The sequence below is a fragment of the Hippocampus zosterae genome, chromosome 13, assembly GCF_025434085.1.
Source record: "Hippocampus zosterae strain Florida chromosome 13, ASM2543408v3, whole genome shotgun sequence".
Lineage (NCBI taxonomy): Eukaryota > Metazoa > Chordata > Actinopteri > Syngnathiformes > Syngnathidae > Hippocampus > Hippocampus zosterae.
Window position 1 is genome coordinate 15,264,809 of NC_067463.1, and position 16,178 is coordinate 15,280,986.

Here is a 16,178-nt window from a genome sequence, read left to right on the forward strand (position 1 = left end):
ATTTGACAGAATCTGAGCATGTACTTGTCTAGACAAGACGGAAAAGATGCACAAAATTGTGCTTATAAAGAGTGTTGAGGCCGCCGATGCTGGAGAAAAAAAATACAAATTGAAAAAGTCACAATTTCACACGTATATAGACATTATAGAACAAGGGTGACACATGACAATAACATACATTTTTTTCACGTTTTAAGAAGAGGATGTTAACTTTTTTGTGTGTTTCGCAACGTTTTAGCACATCAGCACAGTCAAAAGTAAAAGGTGTTTTAACATTCATTTCCCGAACCGCTTAATCCTCACAAGATGTCGCGGGTGGTGCTGGAGCCTATCCCAGCCGTCTTCGGGCAGTAGGCGGTGGACACCCTGAACCGGTTGCCGGCCAATCGCAGGGCACACAGAGACGAACAACCATGCACACTTACTCACACCTTGGGACAATTTTAGTGTGTGCAATCAGCCTGCCACGCATGTTTTTGGAATGTGGGAGGAAACCGGGGTACCCGGAGAAAACCCACGCAGGCCCGGCCGGGGAGAACATGCAAACTCCACACAGGGAGGCCGGAAATGGAATTGAACCCGGTACCTCTGCAGTGTGAAGTCGACGTGCTAACTACTGGACTACCCAGCTGTTTAACCTGACTGAACAAAACTGTATGTCTGTTCTTAAAAAAAAAAACACACGGACCAGAATCACCTATTTGATTGTGTGTGTGCAATGAAGACAGGCAAGACGCATCCCTACTGTGAGATAGCCTTGGATTTTTAGCGAGAGAATTAAGGTACACCCTGGACTAGTCGCCAGCCAATCACAATTACACATTCAACATAGACAAAAAGAACATTAAAATCTCCCAATTCTTCAAGCAATTAAAAAAAAAGTAAGTATGATGTGATTTTAGAGCTTTAAAAACTGCCATTGTCAGAACATGGAACATATATCAGAAATCTTTACAAAGTGCATATGAATCATAGAGCTAGGTAGAGCTATGAGCAATGGGAAATCCCAGATGCTCGACAAACAAAATGCGATGACTGCGATCTGTAATTAAGCAGCACTGTTTAATGTGAACAGTGTAAGCTATATACAGAGATGAGGGGAAAAGATGCGTGTCATTATGCAGCTTCAGCCTGGGCCTCAATTCTCTTCTTCCTCAGCTGGAGCCTCCTCTCCCTCTCATACTCCTTCATCCGCATCACATAGCTACAGACAAACAAACACATGAAATACACATTTTGCTTGAAGATGGAACGCTTGTGCCATGAGAACCGATCTTGTTTTGAAACATTAGCGTCGGCAAATATACTGCATCGTAGCAAACATTTCCCTATGTGGTCAATCAAATATATTCTTTCAAGCACGAGTGACCACTGACAAAACAGTCATTCGTGATGGAAAGACTTACTCCCGGTGTTCACAGTAGTCCCAGTCATGTCTCTCGTGCTTGCAGGCAAGGAAGTTTGGCCAGTTGTCCCTTTTGCACTTCATGAACTTCAGGAGGTAATGAGCACAATAGTCCCTCTGCTCCAACGGCAGCATGGCCAAATTCATCTGCTCCTGGGTCGCAACCATCTCTGGAAGGAGCACGCACACACAAACATACCATTAGTCTTTTTTTTTTTTTTATCCACTCGCAATATAGGAGCCAGTGATTAACCTGCCATGCTGAGAAATGTTTTGGCTGTGAGAACAGTGAAAATGAATTAATTCAGGACTGTAATGGTGGTTAACACAGCACGTGGAGTAACTATTTACTTTTATGCTATATTATGCTTAGTAACAATTTAGTTATCTGGGAATTGCTAGTAATTGGTTTTGCATTACAGAATCATTTCTGAGCATTTCTTTTAAAATGCATCCATCCACTTCTATGGCGTTGTCCTCATCAAGGTAGCGGGTGAGCTGGTGCCTTACCCTGGCTGATTTGGGGAGAAAGTCGGGTTGCACCATACACCACCGTAATCGCCATGCCAATCACAGAAAACACACAACCATTCACGCGCACATTCAAACCTCTAGCCAATTAGTCAATGAACCAACATAACATGCATGTCAGGACATTCGAACCCAGAACTTCAGAATTGTGAGATAAACTTGGGAACCACAATTACACCATGCTGATTTAAATATTGTAAATATTGCTGTGTTCGGATGGTAAACTGCACAAACCTAATTCACACATGATCATTTTTTAATTCAGTAAATATTTCCCTCTAGGAAAAATTGGTACGAGAAAAATGCATTTCCTGTTACATTGCGAAAAATGTCAAAATATGGTTTGATGCAGCCCAAATACGCACAGGCCGATTTGACAAGTTATCGCGAGATTACATCGATACGTGGTCAGACAGATACGCTAATTCAGACACCAACCGAAATATACAAACACAATCATCCAACGCACTAACGTTTCACAAGTACTTCGTACAAACCTCGCTCTTTCCTCTCAGGAAATCCAAAATTGGGGTCGAACTCGAATTTCTTCGCCGGGTCTGGCTCGGTGTCGGTCTCGGTGATGTACCGTCTGACCAGGTGAGCCCCCATTGTATCCTTTATAGAGTATGCACTTTAATAATATTAAGTGGAACTGTCTTTCTTCCGTGCTGGGAAATTATCTTCAAAATGCTTCAGCGATCTGCCATTCGGTCACCTACACAAGCCCCTTGAATCCACTTCCGTTTCTACCGGAAATAAACAGCTGACAAATTCAGTCCTTCAGCAACATCTTCCCGTTTAAGCAAGCAACAGGAGTTCCGCTAGTAAATTTCAGGGTGATCAAGCAATTTTGATGCTCCTCTAAAACAATTGTTAAAGCTTTTTGCACACAACTTTCTGGTGATGGTTTAAGAATGCCACATTGGGACTTGCAGACAAAACTAGTTGGAATGATATTTAACGTGCCAAGCTATTTTTGTATTTTTTTTTAATGTTTCATGCTTTGTTTCAATTTTACATAAAAACAATAATAAAACATTTCAACGTGGGTCACCAAGAACCTATACCTGTAGGGATGATAGACTTAATAGGGTTGAAGGAGAGTAGCTTGCTGCTTCCTTTGTGTCATTTTTTACAGCCTAAATGCTTTTTTTCCCCAGATCAATTTGAATCTCTTTAGAATAGTCTGTATTTCAATATAATGTAATTTTAATTGCCCCCTTTTAATGACATTGTCTTACATGTTTGTATATCTTGAAGAGGTAGTTTCCACTGTACTGGATACATTTTAACATCTGATATGAACCTAAGTAGAAAATATAATATGCTCAAAATCCACATTAAGAATGTTCATCTTCAGGAACTCAAACATACAGAAATATTTAAAATATTTTCACAACATAGTACATACAAATAACGAGAGTACAACAGCCATTACTATTACGCAAAAACAAAATGCTGAAAATTGTGCTTATTTATTTTAATATTCTTAATAATGAATGACCCAATAAAAACTCATGCTCAAGTTTATTTTGGGAAAGGCTGTCCCATATTGATGTCAGACTGGAAGATATCTACTGTACCTCCAAACTAGTGATGTAAAAAATTGTGCAATCTAAAGTTTTTTTGAAAACAAAGTCCAGGTATGACTGACTGTGTGCACGGGGAGTTATAAAACGTTAATCTGATGCAATGGGTGTGTATGAAACTATAACTACCGTATATATAACGTGACATATGTGAATTGTAATGTGACATATAAAACCATTAATTTTCCAACCCATTTAGAGCATTGCATCCTGGTCCTTGGAATAAAGGAAAGGTCTTCACCCTACAAAAAGAAATAAATGTAAAAACAAGGTTTGAATAGATTACTATTAGTATTTCTAACTACATTGCATGTGTTCCCACTCCAAAGGCTGAAAGTTATAAAACATACAGCCGCCCTGTAGGGATTTTTTTTTGTTTTAATCTTCCACTGACTCAGTCTGTACCAGGCACACATAGCCTGACTCTGTTTTGAGTAGTGGACGGGGCGGATTTTAGCTGATAGCAGGTACCAATCACAACTTCAGAAGTTTAAACGTGCAACGATACAGAGCGTGACTGCAGAATCAACCCGACATTCTCACTCAATTGGATACCTGATCAGCACCTTGGTCCCACCTCACACCAAGCGACGTCACTGAATACCACTGATCCATAACCTGCCAGCAGATCTGTTCCCCTGGAGCTAGCGTCTGCGATGTGATCCAAACAGGCATGTAGACAAGACAGATCCACTTGTGTGATAGCAACTATGAGACAGTGAGATTCCGAGAAGAAGTGAATAAAGTGTTCCATTGCAAAGATAGAATACAGAATATTTGGCAGAGAACTCTCCACCTGTCGCCTGTCATGTCTGCAGTACTTTGGCCGATGACTCATTCATCGTGTGTTTTGACGATGACCGTGCCAGCGCACAGGTCCTGAGGGTCGTCCCCTTATTTATTTTTTTTAACCCGGCCTGTTCAGCTGAGAGGTCATGCAGAATGAAGGATACCAATCATTTCATGTCGAAACAGTTTTTGTACCACAGTGGAGTGAAGGGTACTTTTTTGTCGATGACAACTGAGGAACAAACACAAAGAGGTCTGTGTAACGCCTTGATTCCCCGAACCTAAAAAAAAATAATAAAAAGAGCAATGTTGTGTGTGAGAAGAAGCACCATTATCTCTCTATATCTCAACATTTTACCTTTTGATAGTCAATGATCAATGCAGACTTTCTTAATTTTACTCAGTTTACAATGCTACCAACATATAACGTTTCAAGGTTAGGAATGGTGCGCAACTGACTTGTTTGGGCAGCAGTGTGCAAACGCGTGGCACAAGAATGCAAGCTCGGTAACTGCCATGTTTTTCATTTGATTGTTTTACAATTATAGCCTGGAAATGTTCATCACCCAACCCTCCGGTTTTAGGTTTTTGCTTTACATGGCAGAGTTCAGTCCAACAATTTATTTTTGTACAAACGTGTCCATCCTCAGTTTCTCTATAAGGGGCTTTGAAAGACATGTTCATGTTCACATAAAAGCATTTTTAGTTATATTTGAAAATAAATGCCTTCAAAGGTTATTTTTGACAAATACTTTTTCTTTATTGTTCATCACTCCTAAATATAAATAAATCAGGTAAGAGTCGCAATGTGCTGAAAGTAGAAAAATGAAAACCCAGGGTCACAACAGTTGAAAACCACAGGTCTAAATTTACAAGCAGACTAACCGTTGATTGCTTGTCTCAGTCACTTTTTACACGACAAACCTGAGCAAAGATAAAGGCTCAATGTTGCAATACATCGGACTAGTGTATATGAAATAGAATGAAACACCAGAGTGCCATTGTGCAGTATAATTATACATAATCATGTCTTTTGTGAACTTCTGTATTAAGTTATGCAAATGAGAATGAGAACTGCAAAATGACACATGGCATTTGAATGCAAATATAATCGACCAAATTTTGTGTCAACTCTGAAGTGTGGCAAAAAAACATTCAGTAAATGTGTAGTATGAGACAAATTCAGATGAAACTGTAGTCGCCGTTTCACTCACTCTTCTCCAACAGAAGTTTGTTCTGTTTTGTCTGCTCTCATTTTGCTCACTTGTCCTTCTGGGTCCAGTCGGACTAAATTAGTCGGGTATGATCTGCCTTCTCCTCGAATCAGTGCCAACGGTATTAGGTTCTTGTTCCTGCATGCTTCTTTTCTGATTGGCTCCCGTGTGCATTTTTCCCCTCCCCCTCTCTTTATAATTGCCCATGACTAACATGTTTCTACAGCACTCCATGTACCTATTTGGATGCCTTTATTCCCTCAACTTAGGCACACAACTATGCAGAAACACACACCCTAAGTCTCAAACATGGGCACGTCGGTTATTATTTACTCTGCTTTCACAATGTCAGAACAGAGGATCAACATAGACACAAAGAGGAGACACATGAGTGTGTTCTTTTGTTCAGACTTTATTCTGAAAGGTTACAAGCAAGTAGGACAAAACTCGACTGTACAACATGAGAAAACCAGAGAAATTTGGTTAACATCTCAACTGCATGGAAAAGGTTCATCAAACACCTCAATGTGAAGTGAGAATTTGCTCTTGGACATTGAAGAGAGTGGAAAATGGGCAAATGAAAGAGGTAGTCATGCTTGTGGAGGACACCATTCATAAAACAGAACAACATTTCCATATTTCAATAACAAAATAAGCATTTATGTGCTGTCAAACTAGATGCTTGACTGTTTGTTTGTCGTGAGAGTTTGTGTTAAATAGGCGGACTTTGTGTGACGTGACAGCAGCTGATTGACTTGAACCTGTGATTCACTTGCAGGATCACTTGTATGTTATTTACAAATTCTTGCCAAAGAAGCCCAAATATATTTACATATGTACATATTAAGTTATTTGTTCTGTTGACTTAGCTGGCGTGTCTGTTGGCAAGTGTATGCTATAAATTAACAACATCAATTGTTTGTGTGAGGTAAGAAGTATGTTGTGTTTTGTTGAGGCTTGTACCAGATTCCTTGGAGATATAGCATCTGGTTCTCCACAGGCATTATCCACAATATTAGGTACACTTGGGCAATAGCATGACGTCACACTTTCAAGATCTATGATCATTTTGTAAATATGTCCTGGTATGATGATAGTCTCTGCTTCTTATTAAAGTCACATTAGCACAAAAACACTTGATTTGGTTTCATGGTGGTTTACAAGTTGCACTTTTGTTAGGATTGTCTCTGAACTCTTGATGCATATAATAGACATAGCTCAACAGCCACTCAACTGATTAACTTTTTTGTAACAATCGAACTTCTGGGGAGTACTAATATCAATATCCATGACTAAACAATCAATGTTACCTAATATTAGTCTCAATCATCCTATGTCATCCACGGCAGCAAAATGCATATGAAAAACAGTGAGTTGAGACGGCGAGAAACAAGTGGTACAAGTGGTATCGAAAATTAAGATATCCTTTATTTGTCCCGCAATGGAGGGGTAGATAAACTGTACCCACCCAGAAGCAAAACATGGGGTAGCATGACAAAGAAATTGTTTTTGAAACAGTCTTTGTCGTTGAAATTACCTCGAGAAACATTGTTCAATTGTTTGTGTACACTTATAAATATATTTTAAATACACGATTTTTAAATATATATATTTTTTTTTATTCCAGGAAGTGTATTGGAGAGCGTAATAGTTTCGTGCATGTTTTTTTTTCGAGTTACATTCTGTATGTGTTTCATATACAGTCTTCATCCTCAAAGTGTGTTTTTTGCAAAACCTTCACGTGTCGCTCGTAGATCTTCAGGGCGGGGCCAAGTCTGATTGACAGGCCAGTCAAGACGTCATTACGCTGCATGAGGAGAAGTGACTTCCCATCGATTTCCTACAGCCAGGTACAGGAGTTAGACAGAAGTTAGGCAGAAGTACTGTATCTTGTACTAAAATGTGCAACTGTTAAATCGGTCTTTGCTGCCCCCTAGTGGTAAAAAGGCATCATCACCTGTGTTCCAAAGGCGGTGGCCTGCTCAGGAAAACCTGCTATGGTAAAATAAGTGACCACATCCGACACAGTCCAGTTCGCTGGGCTACCCCTGGCCCCTTCCATCTTATGAAACCTACAAATTGAAAATAATCAATCAATGAAATGAATGCCATCAATTAATTAGTGTTCCCACGCTATATCGAGGTTCATTGTTCACGCCCCCTGCTGTCTTGTGGCAGACCATTCACATGCATGTAAGTGTGAATGGTTGTGTGCCCTGTGATAAATTGTGACTACTCTACCCATGACCCTAAACAGGATAAGAGGTAGAAAAAGAATGGATGGGAAATGACTGCGCTCACCCTCCATGACTGACTTGTTCATCGTTCATCCCTTGTTCTTCAGACAGGCCAGTGTCTCTCGGGGAAGCGGTGGGTGTGAGCAAACATGAGGACACGCCTGCTTCTGGCTTACATTCAACACCTACCCCACCCACAAAAAAAAGTTAGATTCCCTGCTCTTGTTGTAACCATAAATGTATACACACACGCACACACACGCGCACACACACGCGCTCACACACACACACACACACACACGCACACACACGCACACACACGCAGAGGAGAGAAGAACTCACCGTTAAAGCCTGACTGGGTGTGCTGGGTGTGGATCTGACTCTGCATGTAAAGAAAATATTTAAATTATTGACTTAAACCAATTTCGTTCAGTTACCATTTGGACAAACGGTGAAAAAGCTGAAATGCGAAACCACGCATATGTAACGTCCTTGAACCAGGGATAACCAACCTTTTGGAAAGTGACAGCAACTTCTTGGGTACTGATTAGTGCCAAAGGGCATCTAATTTATGAACACTTCCAAAATAGCAAATTTGCTCAAATGATTTTTTATATTGTTATTCTTCATAATTACTAAAGACAATCATCACTTCACGATTTCTCACAACAATTAGGAAACAGAAAAATGTCAATACAATGTCTGCCAATGTTTACATATTCAAATAATCATATTGACCACATTGCTAGGAAATCAACCACAATGTCACACCACAGCATGAACGTTTCCTTTACTACAGTGGACCACCGAATACACCTCAACACCATTTGCGGATGTTTTCTATATTCTTATTTCATTATTCATACAAATGTTTGTGTTCATTTTTCTCTTTGTTTTGGATTTTTCTTCTAGGAGCAAACCTTTTTTTTTTTTGCGGAAAACGTGTATTACATTATAAAATTACACAATGTAGTTATTTTGTTGTTTGCTTCACACCCTCTGTTGGTAGGTTAGGAATTGGATCTTTTATACATTCATTGAGAAATGTATTATGAAAAATAAAATACATTAAGAGCACGTATTTTATCCATCAATCCATGTTTTATCTTGAGAATGTGGGAGGAAACCAGAGTACCCGGAAAAAAACCCACACAGGCACCGGAAGTACATGCAAACTCCACATAGGAAGGGCGGAGGCACTATGAGGCAGACGAATAAAACCAATAAATACATCCAAACGATTCATTGATCGGTATGTGACTGTAAATCTCTCTCTCCTGTCCATCCATCCGTGTTCCAGATTGCTAATATGGTTCGCGTTTTGGGGAGCTGCAGCCTATCTCACTTGACTTTGGGAAAAAGGCAGACTGTACACCACGGCCAGAAAATCACAAGGCCCCAACAAAAACTGACATTAATTCACAGAGATGCGCACAGTCACCGAGTAGGGAGATTATTTTTAGCGGTTTACCTGCACATCCATAAGTGGCTGATCAGGTGTGCCAGATCTTCCTTCCACATAGGCTGTGAAGCACAGAGATGGAGGAGCACCCAAACGACGTGAAGACTCGGTCCTACTGAGGGGATCCCCAACTGAGAAGGCATCGGCGCCAATAGGGAATGGATGAGCAAATAAACATTTGCCGCACAGAGATGAGATCAGCAAATAGTTTGAACTATCATTCACCGGCCACAATATTAGGTACACCTGCACGATCTAATGAGACCCAACACGCATATAAAAGCTCATCATTGACTGCCATTGTCAGAGAGGTATTCGCTGAAAATATCGGCATTAGAGTCAAATGAAATCATACCGAGAGGTGGATCTGTTCGATTCCGAACTTGAGTTACACACCATAACTTGAATAGTATCACCTGTAACCTCTCCATGGGATGCTGTACAGTTCTATATCACTGTACGAATGTACTGTACATGTTTTAAAATGAGTACTTGTTTGACGGTCACTCAAAACCAAGTCAATTTTTTTTTTTTTGCGGCAGCAATTGTTATTAATCTTCTACAGGGGATCTCGTTAGTTTGTGCAGAAGGGCTGGGACAGCCAACATACTAAAATGATGAGAAAATGCCTTTATTAAACAATGAACTTAATTATTCTTGAAATCTGTCCCAAAAAAAAAGCCACCTTGGTCATGATGTAGATGATGACCGAGGCTCTCCTCTTCCGACGTTTTCTCGCTATCTTCACTGGTTTTGCCAACCAGGATTGCTGCGGTTGTCATGGGGACCAATGATTGTCCTCTTTCTTCATTAGAACTCCTGGGATCCTCCTCATCCTCACTGTCCTCCTGCACACCATCATCTTCACTGGCTTCTTCTATCGGCTCAATGTCCTGAAGAGACGGCAAGTGCAGCATCGACAATGGGTTTTAAAAAAAAAAAAGACTTGCTTGGACTTCACCAATTGTGGCTCCAATTTGGACCAGAATGTGAAGATAAAAGATTGTACTGCTAAAACCAAGCATGTCTCATTCAATCTTTTTAAAATATTATATATTTAAGGTATGTACACCGTTGTCATTATTTTATTGTTGATTCATTCATTCATTCATCTTCCGAACCGCTTGATCCTCACTAGGGTCAGGGGCGGGGGGTGCTGGAGCCTATGCCAGCTGTCTCCGGGCAGTAGGCGGGGGACACCCTGAATCGGTTGCCAGCCAATCGCAGGGCACACAGAGACGAACAACCATCCACGCTCACACTCACACCTAGGGACAATTTAGAGCGTTCAATCAGCCTGCCACACATGTTTTTGGAATGTGGGAGGAAACCGGAGCACCCAGAGAAAATCCACACAGGCCCGGGGAGAACATGCAAACTCCACACAGGAAGGCCGGAGCTGGAGCCGAACCCGGTACCTCTGCACTGTGAAGCCGACGTGCAGGCCAGACTACAGGGCCGCCCATTATTTTATTGTACATTTTATTTTTATTTTTTCAAATGCCCCTGGTTTAAGGGTTTAAATTTCAAATCAGGCATTCTTGGGTGGAGTTTGCACATTCTCTTGCACGCGTTTTCTTCAGGGTGCGCTTGCTCCCTCTTAAAATTCCCAAAACATGCATGATAGGCTTACTGAGTACTCTAAATTGTCCTCAGGTTGTCTATATGTGCTCTACAATCGACTGGTGACATGAATGAGGATAAGAACGATGGATAACTTGATGTACAAACTTATAGTTATTATTGTTAATAGTAGATGGTTGCGTCATGGGAGCATGAATTAATTTTACGTACATGGAGAAAGGATGAGATGTCCTTGTCTTTTTGAAAACGGGACACTGGTGTTAAGTATTTCATTGTCTATTGTTGGTTGTTTTGTTTTTATTTTCATGCTTCAAATCAACGTCCAAATCGAGTGACCGTAAAATAAAGAAATAAATAGATAAACTTCCCGAACAAACGTGTGAACACGTCACGCTGTGGGAGTGGAGAAAGGGAGGAGGAGACCAACGGTGATACAAAGGGCTGTATGATGATGACAGGAACTTGGGAGAGACGGGGGATGGCGAGCAAAGTGACCGCTTGCTTGAGGCAAATGAACAGACGGAGCGGGGTCGACTGGTCACAACCACGACGACCAATCTTGAGAGGGAAAATGACACGTGACCGATCTCACTTCCAAAGAAGAACTCGCTCGTGCACGCGCCATATGCAGAAACGCGCTCACAAGATGCGCGCGCGTTTTTTTTTTCTTCGGGAGCCGCTCCTGAGCTGTCACCAGCGGCTTTTGTGCTTGAAGCACAAGCAAAACCGGCCAAATCCACACCTGTCCAATAAACACGTCTCATTATAATTAACGAGAAACAAACATTTCCATTATGCAGCAGTATCTTTTGTTTTCTTCCTTTTTTTTTTGATTGGGTGAAGTGGAACGCGTTATGTTGCAATGTGCACGATCTCGACCAGATTTGATTAATTTAACAGCAGACAGCGCTTCGCTTCGCCGCGCCGCGCGGGCCCGGACGTGTTGCAAATATTAAGTTCGTGTCGCCCACCTTTATCGCGGGCTGCAGCGCGCTCTTTGCAAGACTCTCAGCGGACGCCTCCGTCTTCGTCGTCGCCCCCCTGAGAGGAAGAGTAATGTTCCCGCAGCGGGTCGCGCGCAGCTTGCCGCTGACCACCTCTCTCTCCATGACCACTTTGACTTTGGCCCCGGTCAGCTTCTCCTCGAAGAGACGCTCCTCCTGGTTGCTCAGACAGCCCCAAATCTCCTTGAGCCCCAGCGGCTCCGCGGGGCCTGTGCCATCGGCGGCGGCGGCGGCGGTCCCTCGGTGGCTCCTCTCCGACAGGCTGCGGACTGAAGCCACAAGCCGGTCGCCCAGGTCCGAGTTAGATTCGGTGCCCCCTCCCTCCACTGGAAGTTTGGGCTGCGGGGCCACTGTTTGTTTGCGTATGCTGGCGCATCCTGCGCAAGTTTGGTTGCGGGCGTTATCCCCGGACGGACTCGGCTGCATGTCTCCCCCAAGTGCATCGTCGCGGCCGGGACCGGGACGCACCTCGTGTGCTCCCGTGGCCGCACTTGTTTTCTCTCGCTGTATGAGGCGGGCCGCCGTCGCCGCCGCCGCCGCCGCCGCCCCGTCGCCACCGATGCTCTCGTTTCCGCTCCTCGGGCTGGGGTGAGCGCCGCGCTTCTTGCTGGCCGCTGCATGCTGAGACGGGCTGGGCTCCGAGTCGTCCTCCTGGTCGGTGAAGCTGAGCGCGCTGTCGCCGTTGTTGTTCACAGGGTCTTCACTCTTCTTTCTGCTTTTCCTCTGCACCTTGGCCGCGTTCCTGTACGAGATGGAGCCCTTGTAGCTAACTTTAAGCACAGTCTGCTCTTGGATCAATTTTTCCAGTTCTGCCCTGGTTCGGTCCGGGTCTGACCCGTGTCGTCTCCGAACCATTCGACAAATCCTCTCCAGATCCGGACGCGCTTTTCGCGAGCGGAGAGAGTCAATTGTTTCCAGGATCCACTCTCGGTACTTGTTGGGTCCGGACATGTTCTCGTTGGGGTTCGGCCTGAGAACGTGTGAATTCGGTGTTCCTCAAGTGGCGCTGCTGTGTGAAAGCGGAGTGCGACTCCCCGGCTGGAGGACCGCTACGGAAGCCCGCTCGGCACTTCGCCGATCGTCGGCCACAATGTGCGCTTAAGGTGGACCGAAGATGGCGCTCGCGACGGCATTTAAGGTGGAATTGTCTCGCTTTTGGCGCATCACAGCCACGTTCTTTGTTCATCGTGTCATCGTGTGGAGTCCACGGTGGATACACAAAGACTGACGCACGCTACGCGCGGTGGGCTGCGTGTGCGCCGCGTGGTGGTGGGGAAAGACGCTCAAGACGCCCCTCCCCCCCGCCCCGCCGCCCCCACTAGGTTCCGCAGACGGCTGCACTGTTAGAGACTAAGAGGACGACTGATCTTTATACTACAATACCATCATTGGAGGTGGCAAAAGTACTCCCAATCTATACTTATAGGAACAAATAGGCTACAGATGTACGTGGGTGAAAACTGACTAAAGGTCAAATTAGGAGTGCTAGGTTTAACTAGTTAATAATAATAATTATTAAGAACATTTATTGCTATTATTATTAATGATTATTTTTTACTGTTCTTTTTACCCATGTTCGTTTTCATAATTTGTCAATTACTATGAAAAATATATAAAAATATACAATAAAAATAATTCCTTCATTCATTTTCCGAACCACTTATATCCTCAATAGGGTCGCGGGGGTGCTGGATCCTATCCCAGCTGTCTTCGGGCAGTAGGCGGGGGACACCCTGAACTGGTTGCCAGCCAACCGCAGGGCAAATAAAAATCATTATTTGTGAATAATTAGAATTACGGTATACATTGTAAGTCGTTTCCATCTTTTATATTATTCCCGTTCATATTTCAAAAATATAAAGGCCAGCCCACATTGGCTCAGGCTTTTAAACTAATGTGTTTCTGGAAGATTATTGGGATGTAACTAACAAAACAACACCCACGACGTTAGCTAATGACAACTCAAACAAATCACCTTAACTGTCATGTGTTTCCCATATAACACTGAGAATTTCTATAGGCTGGCACGGACCAATTAACACTCGCGCAGAGAATCATTTGTCATGCTGACAACATCCAACAGTTTTCTGAAGCAAGACCACAGATGGGGAATATTTTGCTTGTCCAAATCTGTTGCATCATTGTTGTTAATGTGTCTTAGTTCAGGTATTGTGCACCAAATTCAACTGTGTCACTGTGCATTTGCATAGCAAGCCTAATGCAGCTCTTCGGCTAGCATCACTGCAGTCAGGCCAATCTCTTTTCACACACACACACACACACACACACACACACACACACACACACACACACACACACACAAACACACACACACACACACACACACGCACACACACACACACACACACACACACGCACACACAGTACATAGACTGATTTAAAATGGTACAGCATCATGCTGTTTATCACAAAAGACAGCTTTTTTTTCAACTGACAACAATTTCCTACTATTGATGAGCTGATATGCTGATATGTTAGATCAGAAATGGGCAACTTAAATGATGAAAGTTGGAAAATAAATAAAACATTTTTTTTCCTCAAAAGTTTCTACTTTTTTTGTTAATAAAGGGGCCACTCAGAATGTGAATGTGTGTGAGTTGCCCATCCCTGTGTTAGATGATCGTGGTCATACTTTCTCATACATTTAGATACCCGAAAAATCTACCTTCATGCAGGAAACCTATTTATATGTAAACTTTGAAGAAGCAACAAATCCAAAATGGGAAAGATAGCAAACTTCAGGGATAATTTTACAAGTAAAACTTTATTGGAATGATATTTATGTTGCAAAATATGCCACTCACGTTTTTTGCCACTGCTGCTGTGAATTCCCTTTGCTCAGTGTCTGTCTGCATGGGTGTCTGAGTGTGTGTGTGTGTGTGTGTTAAGCTGTATGTGTGGCGAGGGTTAACTGGGTTCACACCAGAGTCTCTCATTTCCCTAAAAATGCGACAACATATACCAGCATTGTGCCTGCTTTGAGGGGAAGTGTCACTGCAGAATCATCGATGGACACACAGTATTGTTGAATCACATGTAACTTCAAACTTTGTTTCGTTACTTTCGTTACAAACTTTGTTAGTCAACATTGAATTGGACGTGGATGGGATACACCAAATGTCAAGTCTTAAGAAGTGGGTTACACCAACATATTAAAAAAAAAAAAAAGCAGGAATGATCATGATTGATCTCATGGCTGTGAATTTGACATCATATTGATTAGTCAATTGTTACTCCTCGCAAAAGAAAAAAGCACTGCTCAGTAATTGAGCAATTTTTGTTTTAGTGTATTGTTAGAGAAGCATCAGTCATGGTACATTTCATTTGGATAAAACCCTTTTCGATGTATGAACTCCTTTTCAAGGTGGCTCCAAGTCAGTCTTTAGATGGCTAAAGTTCAACAATCTCTTTGTTTTGTGTTTTGTTCTTATGGGTATGGAGTCTGCTCTTAAAAAAAAGATAGACAAATGAATTTTGAGTTGCATTTTGAAAAATGTTCTGGAGTTTGATAGATAAATAAAAACAGAAACACAGAAAACATTGCAGACTGCATGTAAGGCAGTGAAATGACGAAAAAAGTGGTGTATGAAATTAGAGCAGTTTAGTTTGAGCTTAGGCAGTTCTTAAATGTGGTGAATTAGAATATCCTGTACTAAACCTGCGGCCGCTGCATTTGTGTCACCATGCAAAGGGGCCAAGACTTTGAATTAAGTCATCACAGGGCAATTTCAAAGAGGGCATTGAGCCCACACTCGCTGTACGAAAGTCAATGAACTACACTACCAACAGCCCCTTAATTTCCCTCCCCATTCATTGTTAAATTTACAACAACATGAAACTTGATTGAACTGCACCTGAAGTGTGTTTGCACTACTTACAGTGTGCGACTTTTTGTATGAAATTCTCTTCAAATATCAAGAACTAATGACTGGCGGTGCATTCAAATGTTGCTGTAAAATAATACTGAAAGACTTTGATGTTTGTTTTGTTTGAGCATTGTTGAAGTTTGTGGTCAAAACACATGCCATCCTTGCTGAAGGAGTTGCTGACCACATGTATCATGTAAGTTAAAGAGTATACAGCGCACGAAGAACCATGTTAGTCTCTCCAATGACGAGCTGCAGATGCTCTCCCTTTTCCTGGGTTGTTCAATGATATGATTTTTTTTTAAGATCATTTAAACATATGGAAAAAAGCATATTTGAAAAAAAGAGTTGAGCATTGGAATATTCAAAAACATTTTAAAAAAGGACACCAATGAGACCAGCATCAATGACAGATCAAAGTGCTCTGGTAATCCAGAAGCAGTTTGAGGTAGTCTGCCTCAGATGGTCCCTTTCAG

General features: G+C 42.2%; 2 protein-coding genes and 2 long non-coding RNA genes across 4 annotated transcripts; 1 reads left to right on the forward strand and 3 right to left on the reverse strand.

Annotated features, from left to right (window-relative positions):
* Nucleotides 1–574: 574 nt before the first annotated feature.
* LOC127613858 (uncharacterized) lies at nucleotides 575–1,105 on the forward strand. Its single transcript, XR_007966344.1, has 2 exons — nucleotides 575–892; nucleotides 1,011–1,105. It is a non-coding gene; the product is annotated as an uncharacterized LOC127613858 (long non-coding RNA).
* On the reverse strand, nucleotides 1,044–2,711 carry ndufb7 (NADH:ubiquinone oxidoreductase subunit B7). The gene is made up of 3 exons (XM_052085097.1): nucleotides 2,434–2,711; nucleotides 1,407–1,575; nucleotides 1,044–1,204 (listed from the first exon to the last, which is right to left on the reverse strand). Exons 1-3 carry the CDS (start codon nucleotides 2,543–2,545, stop codon nucleotides 1,117–1,119), a joined length of 369 nt encoding a protein of 122 aa, XP_051941057.1. The 5' UTR covers nucleotides 2,546–2,711; the 3' UTR covers nucleotides 1,044–1,116.
* Nucleotides 2,712–3,070: 359 nt separating this feature from the next.
* On the reverse strand, nucleotides 3,071–5,731 carry LOC127613853 (uncharacterized). The gene is made up of 3 exons (XR_007966338.1): nucleotides 5,529–5,731; nucleotides 4,322–4,595; nucleotides 3,071–4,176 (listed from the first exon to the last, which is right to left on the reverse strand). It is a non-coding gene; the product is annotated as an uncharacterized LOC127613853 (long non-coding RNA).
* Nucleotides 5,732–5,920: 189 nt separating this feature from the next.
* On the reverse strand, nucleotides 5,921–13,098 carry samd1b (sterile alpha motif domain containing 1b). The gene is made up of 7 exons (XM_052084958.1): nucleotides 11,783–13,098; nucleotides 9,913–10,120; nucleotides 9,237–9,358; nucleotides 8,108–8,147; nucleotides 7,830–7,950; nucleotides 7,486–7,600; nucleotides 5,921–7,368 (listed from the first exon to the last, which is right to left on the reverse strand). Exons 1-7 carry the CDS (start codon nucleotides 12,764–12,766, stop codon nucleotides 7,222–7,224), a joined length of 1,737 nt encoding a protein of 578 aa, XP_051940918.1. The 5' UTR covers nucleotides 12,767–13,098; the 3' UTR covers nucleotides 5,921–7,221.
* Between the last annotated feature and the right edge of the window lie 3,080 nt (nucleotides 13,099–16,178).